Source organism: Arvicola amphibius, chromosome 2 (genome assembly GCF_903992535.2).
Source record: "Arvicola amphibius chromosome 2, mArvAmp1.2, whole genome shotgun sequence".
Classification (NCBI taxonomy): Eukaryota; Metazoa; Chordata; class Mammalia; order Rodentia; family Cricetidae; genus Arvicola; species Arvicola amphibius.
Genome location: NC_052048.2, coordinates 134,516,836 through 134,538,788, shown reverse-complemented (window position 1 = coordinate 134,538,788; position 21,953 = coordinate 134,516,836). Strand labels below are relative to the sequence as shown.

The window sequence follows — 21,953 nt, the reverse complement described above, 5'->3', positions numbered from 1 at the left end:
ACTGTTCAGTTTCCATGAGTTTGTGGGCTTTCTGGGGGTAGCATTGTTGTTGATTTCTAATTTTAATCCATGGTGATCCGATAAGACACAGGTGGTTACTAATATTTTTTTGTAACTGTGGAAGTTTGCTTTGTTACCAAGTATATGGTCAATTTTCGAAAAGGTTCCATGAGCCGCAGAGAAGAAGGTATATTCTTTCCTATTTGGTTGGAGTGTTCTATAGATGTCTGTTAAGTCCATTTGGTTCATTACCTCCATTAAGTCTTTCAATTCTCTGTTAGGTTTCTGTCTGATTGACCTGTCCATTGGTGAGAGAGGAGTGTTGAAGTCTCCAACTATTAGTGTGTGTGGTTTGATGGCTGCCTTGAATTCTAGAAGTGTTTCTTTTACATAAGTGGGAGCTTTTATATTAGGGGCATAGATATTCAGGATTGAGACTTCATTCTGAAGGATTTTTCCTGTTATGAGTATAAAGTGTCCCTTTCCATCTCTTCTGATTGATTTTAGTTTGAAGTCAACTTTGTTAGAAATTAATATGGCCACACCCGCTTGTTTCTTAGGTCCATTTGCTTGATAAACCTTTTTCCGACCCTTTACTCTGAGTAAGTGTCTGTCTTTGTGGTTGAGGTGTGTTTCTTGTAAACAGCAGAATGTTGGATCCTGTTTTTGTATCCAGTCTCTTAGCCTGTGCCTTTTTATAGGTGAATTGAGTCCATTGATATTAAGTGATATTAATGACCAGTGGTTGTTAACTCCAGTCAGAGTTTGTGTGTTTCCCTTCTTCTAGTTGTGCTGGAGAAGGGTCGCTAGATGGCTAATTTATTGTGGGCATTGTTGGACTCCTTGGTTTGTGATTTTCCTTCTATTACTTTCTGCAAGGCTGGATTTGTGGCTACGTATTGTTTAAATCTGTTTTTGTCCTGGAATATCTTGTTTTCTCCATCAATGGTGAATGCAAGCTTTGCTGGGTATAGTAGTCTAGGCTTGCATCCATGTTCCCTTAGTGTCTGTAGCACATCTATCCAAGCTCTTCTGGCTTTCATGGTTTCCATTGAGAAATCAGGTGTAATTCTGATAGGTTTCCCTTTGTATGTTACTTGACCTTTTTCCTTTGCAGCTCTTAATATCTGTTCTTTATTCTGTATGTTTTGTGTTTTGATTATTATATGGCGTGGGGATGCTTTCTTTTGATCCAGTCTATTTGGTGTTCTGTAGGCTTCTTGTACCTTCATAGGAACATCCTTCTTTAGGTTGGGGAAGTTTTCTTCTATAATTTTGTTGAATATGTTTTCTGGGCCTTTGAGTTGTAATTCTTCTCCTTCTTCTACCCCAATTATTCTTAGGTTTGGTCTTTTCATGGTGTCCCAGATTTCCTGAATGTTTTGTGTTAAGAATTTGTTAGATTTGTTTAGTTCTTTAATCTGTGAATTTATTTCCTCTATAGTATCTTCAGAGCCCGAGATTCTTTCTTCCATCTCTTGTATTCGGTTGGAAATACTTGTCTCTGAGGTTTCTGTTCGTTTACTCAGAGTTTCCATTTCCAGTCTTCCCTCAGATTGTGTTTTCTTCATTACCTCCATTTCATTTATCAGGTCTTGTACTGTTTCCCTAACCTGTTTGATTGCTTTTTCTTGTTTTTCTTGTTTTTCTTGGTTATCTTTGAGAGATTTATTTATTTCGTCTACTTTTTTGTTTGTCATCTCCATTTCTTTATGACAGTTTTTTACCTCCTGTTTAAGGTCCTCATATTTTCATAAATGACTGTTTAAGGTCAGTTTCTTCTATATCTTCTGGGATAGGGTGTTCAATTCTTGTTGTTTTGGGATGTCTGGATTCTGGTGATGTCATGTTGCCTTTCATGTTGTTGCAGGAGCTCCTGCATTGGCACCTACCCATCTCTTCCTTCAGATGGAGCCGGGAGGTGCTTGGTGTCCTAGACCAATAATTGCTGTGACTGAATCTGGTTGGATCTCCCCAGTGCCAGAGGAGGACCTAATCCTTGCTTCACAATCTGAAGAAGCCCGCACTCCCTTGCAGGAATCCTCAGACCTGCCTGGAGGCCAGAGTCTGACCCCTTTGGGTGGATGGCCTTAGTACAGGAGCAGGACACCTGAAAACACTAGGGAAGGCTTGGGGGAGGCAGGGTCATGAGAAACAAAGACAAGCCTGCAGAGGGAGCTGGCTTGTATACTTTTTGCTCCTTTGTCAAAAATCAAATGTTCATAAGTTTGTGAGTTAATATCCAGGTCTTCTATTCGATTCCATTGGTCGACTTATCTGTTTTTATGCCAGTACCAAGCTGTTTTCATTACTGTAGCTCTGTAATAGAGTTTGAAGTCAGGGATGGTAATGCCTCCAGAAGTTCCTTTATTGTATAAGATTGTTTTTGGCTATCCTGGATTTTTTGTTTTTCCATATAAAGTTGATTATTGTTCTCTCAAGGTCTGTGAAGAATTTTGTTCGGATTTTGGTGGGGATTGCATTGAATCTGTAGATTGCCTTTGGTAGAATCGCCATTTTTGCTGTTGATCCTAACCATCCAAGAGCATGGGAGGTCTTTCCATTTTCTGGTGTCCTCTTCAATTTCTTTCTTCAATGCCTTAAAGTTCTTGTCAAATAGATCTTTCACTTCCTTGGTTAGAGTTACCGCCATGATACTTTATACTATTTGTGGCTATCGTAAAAGGTGAAGTTTCTCTGAATTCCCTTTCTGCTTCTCTATCCTTTGTGTATAGTAGGGCTAAAGATTTTTTTGAATTGATCTGTTATCCTGCCACTTCACTGAAGGTATTTATTAGCTGTAGGAGTTCTTTGGTAGAGGTTTTGGGGTCACTAATGTACACTATCATGTCATCTGCAAATAATGAAAGTTTGACTTCTTCCTATCCGATTCAAATCCCCTTGATCTCCTGATGCTGCCTTATTGCTATTGCTAGAATTTCAAGAACTAGGTTGATGATATATGGTGAGAGTAGACAGCCTTGTCTTGTTCCTGAATTTAGTGGATTGGCTTTGAGTTTCTCTCCATTTAATTTGATATTAGTTGTTTGCTTGCTATATATTGCTTTTATTATATTTAGGTATGATCCTTGTATCCCTAACCTCTCCAAAACCTTTATCATAAAGGGCTGTTGAATTTTGTCAAATGCTTTTTCAGCATCTAATGAAATGATCATATGTTTTTTTCTTTCAGTTTATTTATATGATGGATTACATTGATAGATTTGCATATGTTGAACCAGCCATATATCTCTGGGATGAAGCCTACTTGATCATAATGAATAATTTTTAATGTGTTCTTGGATTCTGTTTGCCAGAATTTTATTGAGAATTTTTGCATTGATGTTCATGAGTGACATTGATCTGTAATTCTCTTTCTTGGTTGGGTCTTTGTGTGGTTTTGGAATCAGGGTGACTGTAGCTTTGTAAAAAGAGTTTGGCAATGACTCTTCTGTTCCTAATATGTGAAACACATTAAGGAGAATAGGTATAAGCTCTTCCTGGAAATTCTGATAAAATTCTGCATTAAAACCATCAGGTCCTTGGCTTTTTTTGGTTGGGAGGTTTTTTTTTTTTTTGTCAGCTTCTATTTCCTCACGACTTATAGGTCTACTTAAATTGTTCGCCTGGTCTTGATTTAATTTTGGTAAGTGGTACTTATCTAAAAACAAGTCCATTTCTTTTACATTTTCCAACTTTGTGGCATATAAGCTTTTGTAGTAAGACCTAATGAATCCCTGGATTTCCTCAGTGTCCATTGTTATGTCCCCCTTTTCATTTCTGATCTTGTTAATTTGCATGTTCTCTCTCTGCCTTTTGATTAATTTGGATAAAGGTTTGTCAATCTTGTTGACTTTCTCAAAGAACCAGCTTTTTGTTTTATTGATTCTTTGGATTGTTGTCTGTGTTTCTATTTTGTTGATTTCTGCCCTCAGTTTGATTATTTCCAATCTTCTACTCCTCCTGGGTACATCTGCTTCTTTTTTTCTAGAACTTCCAGCTGGGCTATTAAATTTCTAATGTGAGCTTTCTCTGTTTTCTTAATGTGGGCACTTAGAGCTATGAACTTTCCACTTAGCTTTGCTTTCATAATGTCCCATAGGCTTGGGTATGTTGTGTCTTTATTTTCATTGAATTCAAGGAAGACTTTAATTTCTTTCTTTATTTCTTCTCTGACCCAGGGGTGGTTCAGTAGTTGACTGTTCAGCTTCCAAGAGTTTCTAGGCTTGCTGGGGGTAGAATTATTGTTAAATAACTTTATTCCATGGTAATCCGATAAAACACAGGTGGTTACTAATATCTTTTTGTATCTGTGGAAGTTTGCTTTGTTACCGAGTATGTGCTCAATTTTAGAGAAGGTTCCATGAGCTGCAGAGAAGAAGGTATATTCTTTCCTATTTGGGTGGAATGTTCTATAGATGTCTGTTAAGTCCATATGATTCATTACCTCCATTAATTCTCTTATTTCTCTGTTAGGTTTCTGTCTGATTGACCTGTCCATTGGTGAGAGAGGAGTGTTGAAGTCTCCAACTATTAGTGTGTGTGGTTTGATGGCTGCCTTGAGTTCTAATAATGTTTCTTTTACATAACTGGGTGTTTTTATATTAGGGGTATAGATATTCAGGATTGAGACTTCATCCTGATGGATTGTTTCTGTTATGAGTATAAAATGTCCCTCTCAGGGATGGAGAAGGGGTATGGGTGGAGGGGAGGGGAGGGAAGGGGGAGGAAAGAGGGGAGGAGATGGAAATTTTTAAATATAAAAAAATAAACCATAAAAAAATAAAAGTGATTGCTGATTTCTAAAAAAAAAAAAAGTCCCTCTCAGTCTTTTCTGATTGATTTTAGTTTGAAGTCAACTTTGTTAGAAATTAGTATGGCCACACCCGCTTGTTTCTTAGGTCCATTTGCTTGATAAACCTTTTCCCAACCCTTTACTCTGAGTAGATGTCTGTCTTTGTGGTTGAGGTGTGTTTCTTGTAAACAGCAGAATGTTGGATCCTGTTTTCATATCCAATCTCTTAGCCTGTGCCTTTTTATAGGTGAATTGAGTCCATTAATATTAAGTGATATTAATGTCCAATGGCTGTTAACTCCGGTTTGTTTTTTTTTTTTTTGGTAATAGAGTTTGTGTGTTTCCCTTCTTATAGTTGTGCTGGTGAAGGGTCTCTAGATGTCTGAGTTATTGTGGGCATTGTTGGACTCCTTGGTTTGTGATTTTCCTTCTATTACTTTTTGTAAGGCTGGATTTGTGGCTACGTATTGTTTAAATTTGTTTTTATCCTAGAATATTTTGTTTTCTCCATTGATAGTGAACAAAAGCTTTGCTGGGTATAGTAGTCTGGGCTTGCATCCATGGTCTCTTAGTTTCTGCAGTACATCTACCCAGGACCTTTTGGCTTTCATGGTTTCCATAGAGAAGTCAGATATAAGTCTGATAGGTTTACCTTTATAAGTTACTTGAACTTTTTCCTTTGCAGCTTTTAATATTCTTTCTTTATTCTGTATGTTTTGTGTTTTAATTATTATATGTAGATGGGGATTTTTTTTGATCCAGTCTATTCGGTGTTCTGTATGCTTTTTGAACCTTCATAGGAATACCTTTCTTTAGGTTGGGAAAGTTTTCTTCTATAATTTTATTGAATATATTTTCTGGACCTTTGAGCTGTAATTCTTCTCTTTCTTCTACCCCTATTATTCTTAGGTTTGTTCCTTTTTTAAGGTTTGGTCTTTTTATTGTGTCTCAGATTTCCTGAATATTTTTGATGAGAATTTATTGGATTTGCTGTTTTCTTTGATCAGTGCGTTTATTTTCTCTATGGTGTCCTCAGAATCTGAGATTCTTTCTTTCATCTCTTGTATTCTCTTGGTTATGTTTGTTTCTGTAGTCTCTGTTTGTTTACCTAGATTTTCCATATCCAGCCGGCCCTTGGTTTGTGTTTTCTTCCTTGCCTCCATTTCAGTTTTCAAGTCTTGAACTGTTTCCATTATCTGTTTGACTGATTTTTCTTGGTTTCCTAGTATATCATTTACGGATTTACTCATTTCTTCAAACCTTTTGTTATTCTTCTCATCCATTTTTAAGGGAATTTTTCACCACCTGTTTAAGGGACTCTATCACTTTCATAAAGTCAATTTTTTCTACTTCTTTTTGATTAGGGTGTTCAAGTCCTCCTGTTATATGTTTGCTCGGTTCTGGTGTTTTCATATTGTTTTTCTGATTGTTGGAGGGATTCTTGCATTGGTGCCTGCCCATCTCTTCCTCCAAATGCTCCCCGATGGATCTTCTGGTACAGGATCAATTCCCTTTGCTGGCCAGGGACCTCCCAGACAAAAGGCCTACCTTGCTGCAGGCAGACTATTGAAACAAAGGAACTCCCGCCCGATTGTGTTCACCACTCTGTCCCAGCGCCCAAATGGGCTGAGCTGGGGGATCTTATGGCCCATCCTCCTTGTTTATTCCATCATCCAGAACAGTATAGTTTTTTACAGAAGGCACTGGATTTTTTTAATTTTCCTGGTGAGACATATCCTCTGTAGTGACTGGGAATGACTCTGATTTGGGGGCTTATGAGAGGTCATCCCAAGGAATTTCCCAATGGTATCTGGTTGCCTTGTCTGTCTTTTGTTGATCTGCATTCATTGGTCCAATGTTGACCCTTGCCACACCTCTTACATAATCCAGAATGTTGATACCTTTTATTGTTGTCATTTCCAAGGATACATTATTTCTAGGAATTCCTTGTCTACAATCTCTTCTCAGATATCCTATTTTACCATAATTAAAACATTTGGCATTTTGAATTTTTCTCATTCCCTTAGAAATTGCATCTCTTACCCAAGATTTAGTATTATTCAAATGTCTCAATGTTCATTGTATGCACAATCCATTCAGTCACTGGTGCTAATCTAACCTTAAAGGCCCAAGTATCTTTTTGCATTTTAAGTTGGCATTTTCAAAAGCCAGAGATTCAATAAGTACACCTCTAGTCTCCTGGTCTGTTACTCTTATTTGTACAGCCTTAGTTAATCTTTGTAAAATGTCACTAAAATGCTCTTTCTGGCCCTGTTTAACCCTGGTATATGATCCAAATTGTTTTCTTAGTTCTTGAATCCTATCCCAAGCATTTAAGGCTGCTTTGTGGCATAGGGACAAGATTTGTTCATAATAAAGAGCTTGAGCCTATGGATAAGTGCCCTCGCCAAGAATTTGATCTTGGGAAGTCTCAATTCCTTTTGCTTTTCCCTGTTGTTCTAAATTTTTGCCTCTACTCACAAATAACATCTCCACAGTGGTTGTGGCCCATCATCTAGGACTGCTGAAACTAATTGAAGCCAGTCATGTGGGGTGGCCTTATTGCAAGAATCCCATGTCTTTTCCATCTCCCTAACAAATGCAAAATGCAATCCATAAGATAATACTGCTTGCTTACTTTCTTTTAGATCATTCATTACTCTGGGTATTCATCTATCTTTTTTAGATTTGGGGGGCATTTAGAACTTGATGCTTTTTCAGAGTTGATACAGGGTAGGAAGCTAAAAACCCTGGGTAAGTCATCTCTGACAAGTACTGGCGATATTAAGTCCTGTCCTTGTACCTTCTTTCCCTGTTCATCAGAGCTAATAATTCCCTCAATCATTTCAAATCTTTTTACAATTGTCCTTTGTAAAGACTGAATCTCCAAGCCTGTATATATTTCTAGTGATTTTATTGAGGCACCTAGCCTCTGGTCCTCATTCTGTAATGCAATTCCAAGGTCTGAAGTTTTTCCTTTAAAGATAACATCTCATCTTTGGACATTATTTGAAAAGCATACAGATTGCCTTCCTGGAGAGATACTCTATCTGTTAATCTATCATAACTTTTTAAACAGATTTTGATTGTCAAATTCAAAAGAATTCAACAGTATGAACTCTTTCAGATAATTTCTCAGTGCGCTTTGACATAGGTTAAATTTTGCTGTCAAGATTAATTTTTCATTTTTAATAGTACTTATTTTTTCAGGTAACTTTTGATATTCAATGGTATTAAACCTGTCAGCAAGCTGTTCATTATTAGTCCATAAAGACTGTATTATTTCTAAAAAGTGCCTCATTCTTGGCTCTGTTATCAAATCATTTTCTTAAAGATATAATATCAAGAAAAAACTGAGTCCTAATATCCAATAAATGGATGTATCACAATAACCATATAAGTCTTGCAGAATACAATTAATAGTATCAGCAAAAACGTTATTAAAATTCTGCAAGATAATAATGTCTGCCATTATATAACTTTCAAGTTTATTGATTTATTTATTAATCAAGTAATTAACCATTTTTATGAGATTTTTGTAAATTGTTTTAGGTGTAATAATCTTTATTGTCCAGCAGGTGTTATGGTTGCAGCCACGTGGCAAAGAAGCCTGACAGGCAGGGGTGCAACTGGTGGAAGCATGAGCAGTCCTGCACCGCTTTGGTTTTCTGCCCTAGTGCCTGGTTAAATACTGACAAATATACTTTGCTTGCCAAATTAAAAGCAATTAAATCAACTCCATACATGGAGCAAGGATCCCCGAACTCACAAGGCAGGGAGCACAAGCCAAAAGCAGCACAATCACCATACTGCAGTGAATGTGGGGGTGGAGGGGGAATGGTACACAAGCCTGGGAAATTTCCAGGTTGTCTCTCTTAGCTCCACTGTGGTGGGGTCTTACAAAACAAAACAAAAACAAATAAAAAAAATCTTAGTAGTTGATAGCAAGCCAGGCAGTCAGGTGTGGGAGACCTTCTGGGCTGTGGACTTTTGGGGCCTTTTAGACTGGTCCACCTGGTAGATGTGGAGTTGCCATCTATGTGGGGCTCCAGATGAAGACATACCCTAAAATAAATCCCACACTTGCTCAGAATTGAGTATAATAAAGTTTTATTTTATTAGGAGTAGACTCACAAATCATAGTCCTCTGCTCAAACAGGGAAAAACAACTGAATCCAGCAGCTGGAAGAGAATGGGAGCATGTGCTTTACATCAGTAATTATAGTATAAAAGGCCATACTCAAGTCCAAAGCATAATTTTTAGATACAAAATTTTTCTCCTCCTCCTTTTACTCTTCTTCTTTTTCTTCTTTTCCTCTTTTTCTTCTTTTTCTCTTCCTCCCCCTCCTTCTCCTTCTACATCTCCTTCTTCTTCTCCCTTCTTCTTCTTGTCTAAAGTTTGGCTATGGGTCTGCATCTGTTGTTGAGTGAAGCCTGTGTGATGACAATTGGGCTGGCCACCAATCTATGTGTATAGCAGAATGTCATTAGGCATCATTACATTGACATTTTTGTCATGTTTGGTTCCATCTGAAGTATCTGGGACAGCCAGGCTCTTGGTCCAGAAACTCCAGACAGTGTCAGGGGTGATCTTACACTCCTGGCATGGGTTTTTTGCTGGTCAGGTCATTGATTGGTAACTCCCTCAATCTCTAGGTCATGCTTACTCCAGCAAACCCAATAGACAGGCCAGGCTGTAAGTCAATGGTTATGTGGCTGGTTGAACATTTTGTTAATTTCAGCAAAAGTGCTGTTAATTTCTAGATGAGACTCTACAGCCACTGTCAAGTAAGTATGGAAGCTATCAGAAATGTTATGGAAGCAGGACGGATACCTTAGAGAAGCAAAAATGTTTTTCTATTTCTTTTATATGGCATATTTTTATTTTACTTTTGTTTTGTTCACAAGGACTGGGATCAGCTAATATACACAGACATGTAGGGTCTAGGGAGAATAGCTCACACATGGGAAATCCAGAGCTCAGCTGTTCCTACTGCACTGTTTTCCTGGAATTAGGAACGTTCACTTTCCCATTTGATGATGGCACTTTCTAACAACTTCAGGGTCAGAACTGTCCTCTACTGATGACATGAAAATTATTTTTCTAGAGGGAGATGAGCTGATGACATTTCTTCCTTATAACTGCCTCTTAGAGCCACATTCTACATGGATGTTTATCAAAGGCCTGGCCAGGTGAGTGTTTTTGTATGTTTGTTCATTAATATTTAGTGTTGTAAGTGGGTGGTGAGTGAATCTGGATTTTCTGTAGTGAAATGATTAGAGAATGCTCTGCTTAGAATTTTACTTTTGAAACATATTGTGTCATAAGCAAATGAAACATATGCTTGTAGACGTAACACATCAGTGTAATGATTTGTAAAAGAACATAGATTGAACTTACTGTGACCTCTGACTACAATATGTGTGACAGTAGAATGTGGGGCTACTGGAGAGGACAGGGCCTAGCAGAAGTGTGGAGAGAGAGACAGGAAAGGCTAACAGGGTGAGGACAATCAATGGGCATTATATACTGAATCAAAATGTCATGAAATTCTTTAATTTTACAATGAATGTACACTATTACATATGTAAAAAGTGACATCAAGTGAAATATCTTAGTGATCATATTTGAGTATTAATTTTCCTGCATGTTCTATAATCATTCTGAGAACATGGGTCTAGCTAGTAATGCCCACTGTCTTAGTTTTCCATTCTTGTCACAAAAACCTGAAATAACTTAGAGGGTGAAAAGCAGAGAACACACATTAATTTGTTTGCTGGAGTACATTTATAATACTAAATTACATTTAAATGATACTTAGTTTTTCTTATTTTACTACTTTTCTCAAGTTAACGAACCATGAATTTATTTATATAAAACTTAAGACAGAAAATACAACAAATAACTACTTTAGTGTTTTATAGTAATTTTGTGTTGTGTTAAGTTTGCATAACTTAGGATTTCTGAGAAAAGTTTTAGCTTATCCTACTAAAACATATGATGGCCTTAACATTGTATAAATAGGTTTTAAAAATATTTACATATATTTGTTTACTCAGTTACAGTGATTTCTAATAAAGCAAATCTTTTCTGCATGTTTAAAAAATGTCTGGAAATCTCACCTCACTTATTTATTAAATCCTTGTAAAGTTATCCTTGCAAAAATGTTAACTAGAAACATTTCAGTTGAATATTGAGTGTTTTAATTAAAATAAATTAAGTTTAATATTTCAAGTGTCTTTTGTTTGTTTGTTTTGAGATAGGGCTTCTCTGTAGCTTTGGAGCCTGCCTTGGAACTCACTTCGTATAACAGATTGGCCTTGAACTCAGGGAGATCCACCTGTCTCTACCTCCAAAAGTGCTTGGATTAAAGACACGTGTCACCACTGCAAGACTATTTCAAGTCTACTAAATTGAACTTTGCAACATTGATACTCAATATATTATATTGATATTTAATATAACATTGAATAAGCTTTTCATTAGTAGGGGAAAAATGTTTCAATTACTAAATAGCATAAAATTATTTAAAGTCAAAATCCCCAAAGTTTCCTATAATAGTTAGAAAATACAATTGCCCATTAAAATACACATACATAAAAAATGCTAAGTAAATTTAGGTTTAACTGCTGAATGTCTTGAGTACATTTTTATATTGCTGGAATATCACTTACTAATGTATACAGGAGATTACATGGAAAGTGAAGGCAGGCATGGTGGCACACAACTATGATCGCAGCACTTTGAAGGCTTAGGCACGAACCTCATGAGATTGATTGAAGAAAGTCTGAATTACAGCTTGAGAAAGCCCTCCAACCTCACACACCCACAAATAAAACAAAATTAAAGTGGAAATCAGAAAATGTACAATTATAAAATTATTTTTAAAAGTGGAAGAAACTATGTCAGTGAATCTTATTAAATAGTTAGCCACAGATTATATGAACAGCATGAAAACCAAATGATGGAATCAGGAGTTTATATTTGCAAGTGTTACAGAATTTTCAATCTGTTTTGTGTAATGCACACTAAAAGTCTGCACTGATGCACTAGGCAGGACCCTCATTGACCTGATAAGTCACACAGAAACAAAGGGCACACATTCTCCATTTTCCTTAAAGTTCATTTATTTCATGAATGTATTTGATAGAACTCTCCATTTTTCATTCAATTGCTGTACATATATTCATGATAGCAGCCCCAGCACATAATTGATCTATTCTTGGTCCAGGTAGTCACCACACACACACACACACACACACACACACACACTTCCAGTGAACATTTCATATCTCTCCCAGACTTACACCATGTGACCTGTGATTAAGCTCTGGGTCTGACTGCTTCCCCACTGGCTCTGCAGTGACATTGCTCCTGCTGCTTCATCGCAGGGGAACTGGCTTGAAAGTGTGAGACTGTAAAGTTCTAGTGAGCATCTGTGTGCTTCCACTTGCTGGTGAGTTAAATTCAATTTCATAAATAATAATTTATTTATTTTAATTATTTATATATATCAGGCCATAGCTATGAATTAATACATTATTAAAACACAGTCACTATTTGTTCCTGCTGGCATTATATATTTCATAAAGATCCGCTCATGAAACTCATTTGAGTGGCTAAGATCCTCATATTCCTGAGATTCCTGAAGACTTGTTAATATTGCTGACAGTGGACAGTATATCAACCAACACCATGTATCTCATCATCTGAAAGTCACACAATCACTCCATATTCTCTCTGAGTAGTCACACTGCTTTTAGGTCATTACTCACTAATTATGGTAAAAGTTAAAAAGGAAAATGATACTTTTGATCTATTATGTTTTTATGTTCATTATGTTATTAATCTCCACAAAAAATGCAAAGATCACTATAAGTCTTTAAAAAAGATGTTCTAAAACCAAGTACTGTGATAATGAAGGGGTAAAGTGGTTTTCTTGTAAGAATGTAGAGCTAGCTATGCATCCATGAAGCAGCCCATGGTTTTTATTGTTGCACATCTCCTCATACAGCTGTCTGCAGACTGCTTGGTCTCTAGGTCTGGGTCAATTTAATAGTGAATGACTTCTGCATATTGTGAATGTTTATGGCCACACCTCGTGTTTTAGTACTGACAACAAAATGTTGCAACTGACACTAACATAAAGCCCCCAGCACTGCAATTTATTTTTTTCAAGTAAAAGAAATATCCTTTCTCATTGCATTTATATGTTGTATCAATAGTAGATATGGTCTTTTCTGGTTAAATCACAACCAGAGTGAGCTCCACAGAAAGATGATGACTTAGGAGATGCTTGATTTCCATAAATCATAGATATTTAAAAATCAATTCATATGAAATTTGTAGATTTTAGAATATATCTTTAGGCTAAGGAAAAATTTTAGATTACTACCTTTCCCTTGATAATATCATCTATTTATATTATATGTAATGCATGTGTTATATTGATATATTATAGATGTACAATTAATGGAAATTATTTTACATATATGATTTGTACATTTTCAATTTTGTAAATGAAATTGGTCTACCATTCTTTAAGTTTGGAGGCCAAGGCATGAAATAACTACTATTCTGGGACATTTATTTATTTATTTATTTACTCATTAATTTACTTATTTATTTATATACCTATTTATTTAATATTTATTATTTCAGATTTATTTATATTGTTTTACATATATGAGTTTTTTACCTGCATGTGTGTCTATGTGCCACTTGCATGTCTGAATGAGAAAAGGCAATGGATATCCCAGCACTAGAGTTACAGATGGTTATGAGCACCAGGTCATTGCTGAGACTCTAACCCAGATACTTTGCAGAGTAAAATGTGGTTTTAACCACTGAGCCATCTATGAGTTTGTATCCTGGAAATTTAGAAAAAGCAGAACACCACTGTGCAGCTACTGTATATGTATGCTGGTGAAAGAATCAGATGCTTGGCCCCGGCAATTGAGATGAATCTACATCTTTACTAGATTGAGCTTTTTAAGAGCAAAAGTAATGCAAATATAAAATGTGTGAATTATGGTGTCATATTCATAGGGATGTTATAGACTGGGCTCATACACTAACTTCGCCATTATTTCTGCACACACATGTATGCATCCATCTATATGTGTGAAATATACAAGTGAACTTGACAATATAATTGGGCACTCCTTTTCTCACAAGAGTCTGTGCAAATGTAATAGCTTTCTACTTCTTTATCACAAAACTGTTTGAAAGTACTGAATTATAGTAATTTGACAAAATAATTATATTGGTACCCAAGCCAAATAACTAACATAAGCATCAAAGATAAGACTATTGATTGAAATTTTAAAAACTGTCTGTATGTTGATGATGTATGATAACACTGGGCCCTTGATTTTCAGTGCATGGGAAAGAATATCTTTAAAAAACAGAAATTCCAAAAGGGGATAACTATATGGTCATCTTTGGCAAGTTTGTGTTTGTCACAATGTGTTGAAAATAGTGTTTGTCTTAGTGCGGCATGTTCTCTCTTGTTGAAGGCTCCTAGCTCCACATCTGCAGGTGTGAGTGTGTAGCCTGTAGTAACTTCAGAGTCTAGAACAAACAAGGACTGGGATGGTGTGTGGAGCATTAGAGAGGAATATAGCAAGTTAAAAGTGATCTCAGGAAGGGAATAGAAAAGGGGAGATCCTTAGGGAAGGAGAGGACAGAAGTAAATATGGCAAATGGTGGGAGGAAGGTATAGGGGAGAAGCAGATTACAATTGATCTGACAGGGAATGTAGTGATGAGGCAAGCAGGCCTGCTTTTCATCCAGCCCAGCTTCCACACGGCTAGCTTAGCCCCAGAAATAATAACACGGAAACTGTATTCATTTAAACACTGCCTGGTCCAATAGCTCTAGCCTCTTACTGGATAACTCTCACATCTTCCTTTAACCCATATCTAGTAATCTGTGTATCACCACAGGGTACTGACTTACCAGGAAGATTCTAACCTACGTTGATCTCAGGCCGGAGCTTCATGGCATCTGCCTGACTCTGCTTTCTTCCTCCCAGAATTCTGTTCTGTCTACTCCACCCAGCTAGGGGCTGGCCTATTAAAAGGCCAAGGCAGTTTCTTAATTAACCAATGAAAGTAACACATAGAAAGAAGACCCGCCTACATCAAGGGAAAATGGGTAATCAGAAGTTCTTGTGTAAAATAACAATATGGATGGCTGAGAAGTCATAAGGCAAGAAGAGAAAATTTATAAGGAATTCTATTACTCATTTTCTCACATCCCTCAATAAAAGAAAAACCAATGTTTGCCTTGATAGCTAGGAACTAAACTGATAGATACTTTAGACTATTTACAAACATAATTAATGGCTATGCAACTAATAAGGGGGCCATAATGGCCCCCAACTCTATTTATGTCTTTAATTCCAGATCCAGGAGATGTAAAATTTCATAGAAAATGGAACATAAAAAAGGAAAATATGAACAAAGATAGACATTTTAATGATTAAAATAACATGAATATCATTAATTATCACTGTTTCAATTAGGATTATGAGTGAAAGCATATACTTGCTAAATAGATCATATTAAAATTATTAAAATTATGCAACATGAGACTGACTCATATCATTCTTTTGGATTTCTTTTGTGAATATTTTCCAGACCAATGTAAGTTTTATTTGGTTGTAAAAATGTGACTAATATTCTCTATTCATCACTACTGATTTAGTTGTTAACTATAAAATGAGGAAATGTAAATCAATAGGATTGGATTTCTAAGGCATGATCCCTAGGTAAATAGCAGGTCCACAAATGTGCATTGTGCATAGGATGTGACTGTGAATGCCTTTATCATCTGCAGTATGCTACATACACAGGTAGATACATGGAGAATTATATAGAAATGTGGGCTAAGATGTCCAGTCAGGAACATCAAAAGTTAAAGAGTCAGGTTAATCAAGAATAAGTAGGGACAATTGAATGATGATACAGATACACTGACCAATGAATCATAAGTCTGATGTATACTCTATTATTTTCAGATATATGAAATATGCTTCTAATATGATGTAAGATGAATACACTTTCCACGTATGTGCTTATTAAAGATTGTCCTCAATTTTCAAGCTGGACTTGGGACCCTAGCCAATATGTTTCTCCTTATTTTCTACACTTTCACAATCCTATGTCACAGACCTAAGCCCACGGACTTGATCTCCTGTCAATTGGCCTTCATCCACATAGTGCTGGTCCTCACTGGAAGTGATATTTGGCTTACAGACATATTTGAATCACTGGACATTGAGAATGACTTCAATTGTAAGACAACATTTTACATAAACAGGGTGATGAGAGGCCTCTCCATCTGCATCACCGGCCTCCTGAGTATGTTCCAGGCTGTCACTATCAGTCCCAGTACCTCTTTGTTGGCAAAATTTAAATATAAACTAAAAAAACACATGATTTATGCTTCTTTATTTATTTGGTTGTTCAACTTGTCATTCACTAGTAACCACATCTTCTATGCTGGAGCTTTTACCAACATGAGTGAGACCAACCAGATGAAGGTGACTAAATTCTGCTCACTCTTCTCTATGAACTACATCATTAGGCCACTGATTTTAACAGTGAAAATCTCCAGAGATGTATTTCTTGTAGGAGTTATGCTGACCACTAGTGCATACATGGTAATTATCTTGTTCAGACATCAGAGTCAATGCAAGCATCTTCACAGCCTCAGACACCCAAGAGCATCTCCTGAGAAAAGGGCCACCCAGACCATCTTGATGCTGGTGGTTTGCTTTGTGGTCATGTACTGGGTGGACTTCATCATCTCATCCACCGCAGTCCTATTGTGGGTGTATGACCCAGTCTTTCTTAGGCTCTGGGCTCTGATTCTTCTTCATGGACGGGCTCTGTGGGAGCCTTCTCAGCTTGGTCGATCACCTTCCTGGACCTGGGGGGAGTTGGGAGGACCTTGGTCTTAGCATAGAGTGGGGAACCCTGATGGCTCCTTGGCCTTGAGAGGGAGGGAGGGGAGGTATGGGTGGAGGGGAAGGGAGGGAAGGGGGAGAAGGAGGGGAGAGAAAGGGGAGAAGGAGGGGAGGGAGGGGGGAGGAGGAGGGAAGGAGATGGAAATGTTTAAATATAAAAAAAAAATAAACCATGAGAAAAAAAAAAAAGAAGTTCATCATGAATGTCTATCCCACAATTAGTCCTTTGGTACAAATCAGTTCTGATAGTAGAATAATAAGTATTCTGAAAAGCTTGAGATCAAAGTGTCACCAGAGTTTACAAAAAGGGTAATTTTCCTCTTTTTTAATAAAATGATTTATTTACTTTTCCATATTTGTATAAGTATTGCATCAACATGTGTGTGGGGGGTTTAGTTAATTCTAAAAGCAGAAACATTGAAAACTAAGAAGAGCATCATACTACCGTAGCATCTGCAAATGAAGATGTTATGACTTCTTTCTTATCTGTGTCTCCTCAATCTCCTTCAGTAATTTTACTGCTTTATAAAGAGGTTGTGGTAGTTTGAATGTAATCAGGACCCCATCATCCCAAGGGGAGTGGGACCATCAGGAGGTGTGGAATTCGGTTATAAGTGTTGAAGGAAGTGTGTAAATATAGGGTGAGCTTTGAAGTCTTTTTTACTCAAGTTTCACTCAGTGTGACACTCAGTCACCTTTCTTTTTTCTGTAAGGTGTAGGGCTTTCAGCTATTTCTCCAGCACTATGTACGCTTTTACTGCACCATGTTGCTCCCCGCCATGCTGATAATGGACTAGACCTCTGAAGATGTAAGCAAGCCACACAAATTAAACATTTTTCATTGTAAAAGTTTCCATGGTCATAGTGTCTCCTTACAGCAATAGAAACTCTAACTAAGACATACTTCAACTACTATATTCAATAGGTATGGAGACAGTACATCTTTGTCTCCTTTCTGATATTAGTTGAATTGCTTTAAGCTTCTCCATTTAAGTTGATATTAGCTATGGGCTTGGTATAAATTGCCTTTATTATGTTTAGTTATGTACCTTGTATCCCTAATATTTTCAAGACTTTTCAAATGAAGGGTTTTAGATTTTGTCAAGGGATTTTTCTTCATCTAATGGGATGGTCTTGTGATATTTTGTCTTTCAGTCTGTTTATATGGCCTATTATTTTTATCATTTTATGTATGTTAAATCTTCCTGAATCTCTAGGATGAAGTTTACTTAATCACAGTGGGTGATCTGTTTGATGTTTTCTTGGATTGGGTTTACAGGTATTTTATTGATAAACTTTTGCATCTATGTTCATAAGGGAAACTTATCTGAATCCTCTTTCTTTATTTGGGTCTTTATATAGTTTATGTATCAGGTTAACTGGAACTCATAAAAAGAATTTGCAGTATTCTTTCATTTTTTAATTTACTGAATAATTTGAGCAATATTGTGGAGTGATAGTTTGAATAAGAATGGCCCCCAGAGTCCCATAGATATAAATGTTTTAGGAGTGATACTATTTGATTGACTAAGTGTGGCTAGGTGTTTGGAGGAAGTGTGTCACTGGGAAGGGGGCAGTGTGTTTTGAGGTTTCAAAAGCCCAAGCCAGGCCCAGTGGCTCTCTCTGTTCCTGCTGCCTGTGAATCTGGATGCTGAACTCTCAGTGCCTTCTCCAGTACCATGTCTTCATGGCACCATGCTCCCCACCATGATGATAATGGACTAATCTTCTGGACTGTAAGCAAGCCCCTATTGAATGCTTTCCTTTATAGGAGTTTCCATGTTCATGATGTCTCTTCACACAACAGAACACAGGCCAAGACATGGGCTTAACTCAATTTTTGAAGTCACAGAGAATTTTGTGCTAAAACCATCTTGCCCTAGGTTTTTCTTTTTTAAATATTTTGGAAGGGAGACTCATAATTACTACTTCTAATCCATTGAGGTTATTGGTCTGTTTAACTTGCTTATTTAACCTTGATTTAACTTTGGAAGGTCGAATTTATTGATCAAGTTATCTACTTCTGATTTAGAGATCTACAGCGGACACTGGACTGAACTCCCAAAGTCCAGTCAAAGAGTAGGAGGAGTGAGAATATAAGCAAAGATGTCAAGACCATAATGGGGATACCGACTGAAACAGCTTACTTGAGCTAAGGGTATCCCATCATCTCCAACCTGAGACTGAGGGAACCAGCATAGGACCAAATTAGGCACCCTGAATGTGGATGACAGTTTCAAGGCTGGATCAGACTGTGGGGCCACTGGTAGTGAGACCAGGATTTATCCCTACTGTTTGCACTGCCTTTTTCAAACCCAGTCTCTTTGGAGGGATACCTAGCTCAGCCTAGATATAGTGGGAAGGGCCTTGGTCCTGCCTCAAAGTAATGTGCTCGACTTTGGTAACTCCCCAAGGGAATCCTTACCCTCTCTGAGGAGTGGATGAGGGGGTGGAAAGGGTAATGTGGAGGAAGAGGGAAGAGGGGAGGGAGTGGGAGTGAGGTTGGTATGCAAAATGAAAAAAGAAACTTGGTTTAAAAAATAAATGGATAAATAAATTTTTAAAAAATATCTGCTTCTTTTAAGTCTTCCAATGTGTTTGAACACAGGTTTCTAAAGGATATATCTTTGATTTTCTGAATTTCCTCAATGTCTGTTGTTATGTTCTTCTTTTCATCTCTAATTTAGTTAATTTGTTCTTCTCTATATTTTAGTTAATTTGGCTAAGCATTTGTCAATAACATTGATTTTCTCAAAGAACTAACTCTTTGTTTAGTTTATTCTTTGTAGTTGTCAACATAGGTAGGTAAAGTAACAAGGACTGGATGAAAAACTTGAAAAGAATCATAATATTAATGATTTGCCCACCCCCACTGACCCACTTTGAAAAATAAAGAAAAATAATGTTTGTCTTGATAGCTGGGATTTAGTTATTTAAACCAGAATTAGAGTTCACACCAGTTTTAAATGGATGGGAAGTAAACTGGGAGATATCTAGGAGCATTTATAATAATAATGGATATAAAATTAATATGGTATGGAAAGTGCACTAATGACCTCCAACTGTAGCATTGTCTTTAACTCCAGATTCTGGGGTAGTAAGTTCATTGAAAAAGGAAAATAAAAATAGATGAATTGAGATAGACATAGTGCTGACAAAATAATTGGATTATCATGAATTATCATCTGGGATTCAATTAGAATTATGAATAAAACCATGGATAGTTATAAAAGGGAGTTTATTAAAATTATGAAATATGAAACTGACTCACCTTACTCTTCTGGATTTCTTTTGTGATTTTTTCCAGATCAACATAATTTTTAATCAGTTGTACAAATATGATTAATATACTATGTTAATCACTACTGTTTTCAGTGTTAACTATAAAATGAGGCAATGTAAGTCAAATCAATAGGATTAATTTCTAAGGCATGAAGTCTAGGTGCAATACAGGCACATAAAGTGTGCATTCTGTGTCGGATGTGACTGAGAATGCTGTATATCCAGGAGATATATTGAGGATATATAGAAACATAGGCCAAGTCTAATGTAGAACTTCAAAACATAAATGATAGGTTAATTAAGAATAAATAGGTAAATAGAATGATGATATACACATAGTAACCAGTGAATCACAAGTTTGGTGAATACTCTGGTTTTTTTTTTTTATTTATATGAAAGAGGTTTTCACAAACATCTAGTATGAGGTCTGGTGCCCTCTTGAGGAAGAGACCTGGTCAGTCATCCTCATCTACTTAGACCATGAAACCTATTATGGACAAGGTCAACAAACCACCATATATGGGTTGCCCATACATACTTCAGCATTGCCAGGACATAAATTTCATTTTTTCATTTCATGCTCCTAAGATGAAAACAATTTCCACTTATGTACTCATTGAAGAATGTCCTTAATTTCCAGGACTTGGAGTCCTGGCCAATATGTTTCTCCTTGTTTTCTACACTTTCATAATCCTAGGTCAGAGACCTAAGACCACGGACATGATCTCCTTTCAACTGACCTTCATCCATATAGTACTGATCATCACTGGAGGGGATATTTGACTTTTGGACATATTTGATGCACTAAATATTGAGAATGACTTCTAATGTAAGACATCTTTTTACATTAGCAGGGTGATGAGAGCCCTGTCCATCTACATCACCTGCCTCCTGAGTGTGTTCCAGGCTGTCACTATCAGTCACAATACCTCTTTGTTGGCAAAATTTAGATATTAACTTTAAAAGTACATGATTTATGCTTTCTTATTTATTTGGTCTTTCAACTTGTTATTCATTAGCAACTGGATCTTCTGTACTGGTGCTTTTACCAATGTGAGTTTGACCAACCAGATGAAAATCACTAATTTCTGCTCACTCTTCTCCATGAAGAAGAATCCTACATCAGAGGATTAAGTTTAACAGTGGCAACCTCCAGAAGTGTATTTTTATAGACTTATGCTAGCCACAAGTGCATACATGGTGATTTTCTTGTTCAGACATCAGAGGCAATGCAAGCATCTTCACATCCCCAGCCACCCAAGATCATCCCCTGAGAAAAGGGCCATCCAGACCATCTTGCTTTTGGTGGCTTTTTTTTTTTTTTGGTCATGTACTGGGTGGACTTCATCATCTCATCTACCACAGTCCTGTTATGGATGTACAGCCCATTCTTACTGAGCGTTCAGAAGTTTGTGATGAATGTCAATCCCACAATTACTCCTTTGATGCAAATCAATTCTGTTAACAGAATAATCAATATGCTGAAAGACATGCAATCTGTGTACCACCAGATTTTTAAAAAGGGATAATTTTTTCTTATTTTTAATTAAATGATTTATTTATTGTTTTTATATTTGTGAATATTGTTTCAGCATGTATGTATTGTGAGTTCCTGGTACCCAAAAGTTCAGAGGAGGCTATTGTCCCCGCCCCCTTGAGCTGGACAGACAGATGTTTGTGAGGCCTCATTCTGGTGCAGCTACAACTAATTTTTCCAAAACATATTCTTCTTAAACTCTGTATCAGGTTCGGTGTACCTAGATTTATGTTGAAGTCTTTGATTCACTTGTACATGGTGTTAAATACGAATATATTTGCAATGTTCTACATGATGACATACAGTTATGCCATGATCATTTGTTGAAGATGCTTTCTTTTTCCATTTTATAGTTTTAGCTTCT

At 36.7% G+C, this 21,953-nt stretch overlaps 1 protein-coding gene and 1 pseudogene across 1 annotated transcript; both read left to right on the top strand.

Moving 5' to 3' along the window:
* Positions 1 to 15,870: 15,870 nt before the first annotated feature.
* LOC119806989 (putative vomeronasal receptor-like protein 4) lies at positions 15,871 to 17,083 on the top strand. The gene is made up of 2 exons (XM_038319112.1): positions 15,871 to 16,665; positions 16,961 to 17,083. The coding sequence occupies exons 1-2, from the start codon at positions 15,871 to 15,873 to the stop codon at positions 17,081 to 17,083; spliced, it is 918 nt and encodes a 305-aa protein (XP_038175040.1).
* A 3,576-nt stretch (positions 17,084 to 20,659) lies between these two features.
* Positions 20,660 to 21,581, top strand: LOC119807327 (annotated as a pseudogene).
* Positions 21,582 to 21,953: the final 372 nt, after the last annotated feature.

Excerpts from the sequence above, each read along its gene's own strand:
- LOC119806989 (XM_038319112.1), top strand. The coding sequence starts at position 15,871 with ATGTGCTTATTAAAGATTGTCCTCAATTTTCAAGCTGGACTTGGGACC. Across the intron at positions 16,666-16,960 it reads CAGTCTTTCTTAGGCTCTGG|AAGTTCATCATGAATGTCTA; the intron begins GCTCTGATTCTT and ends AAAAAAAAAAAG.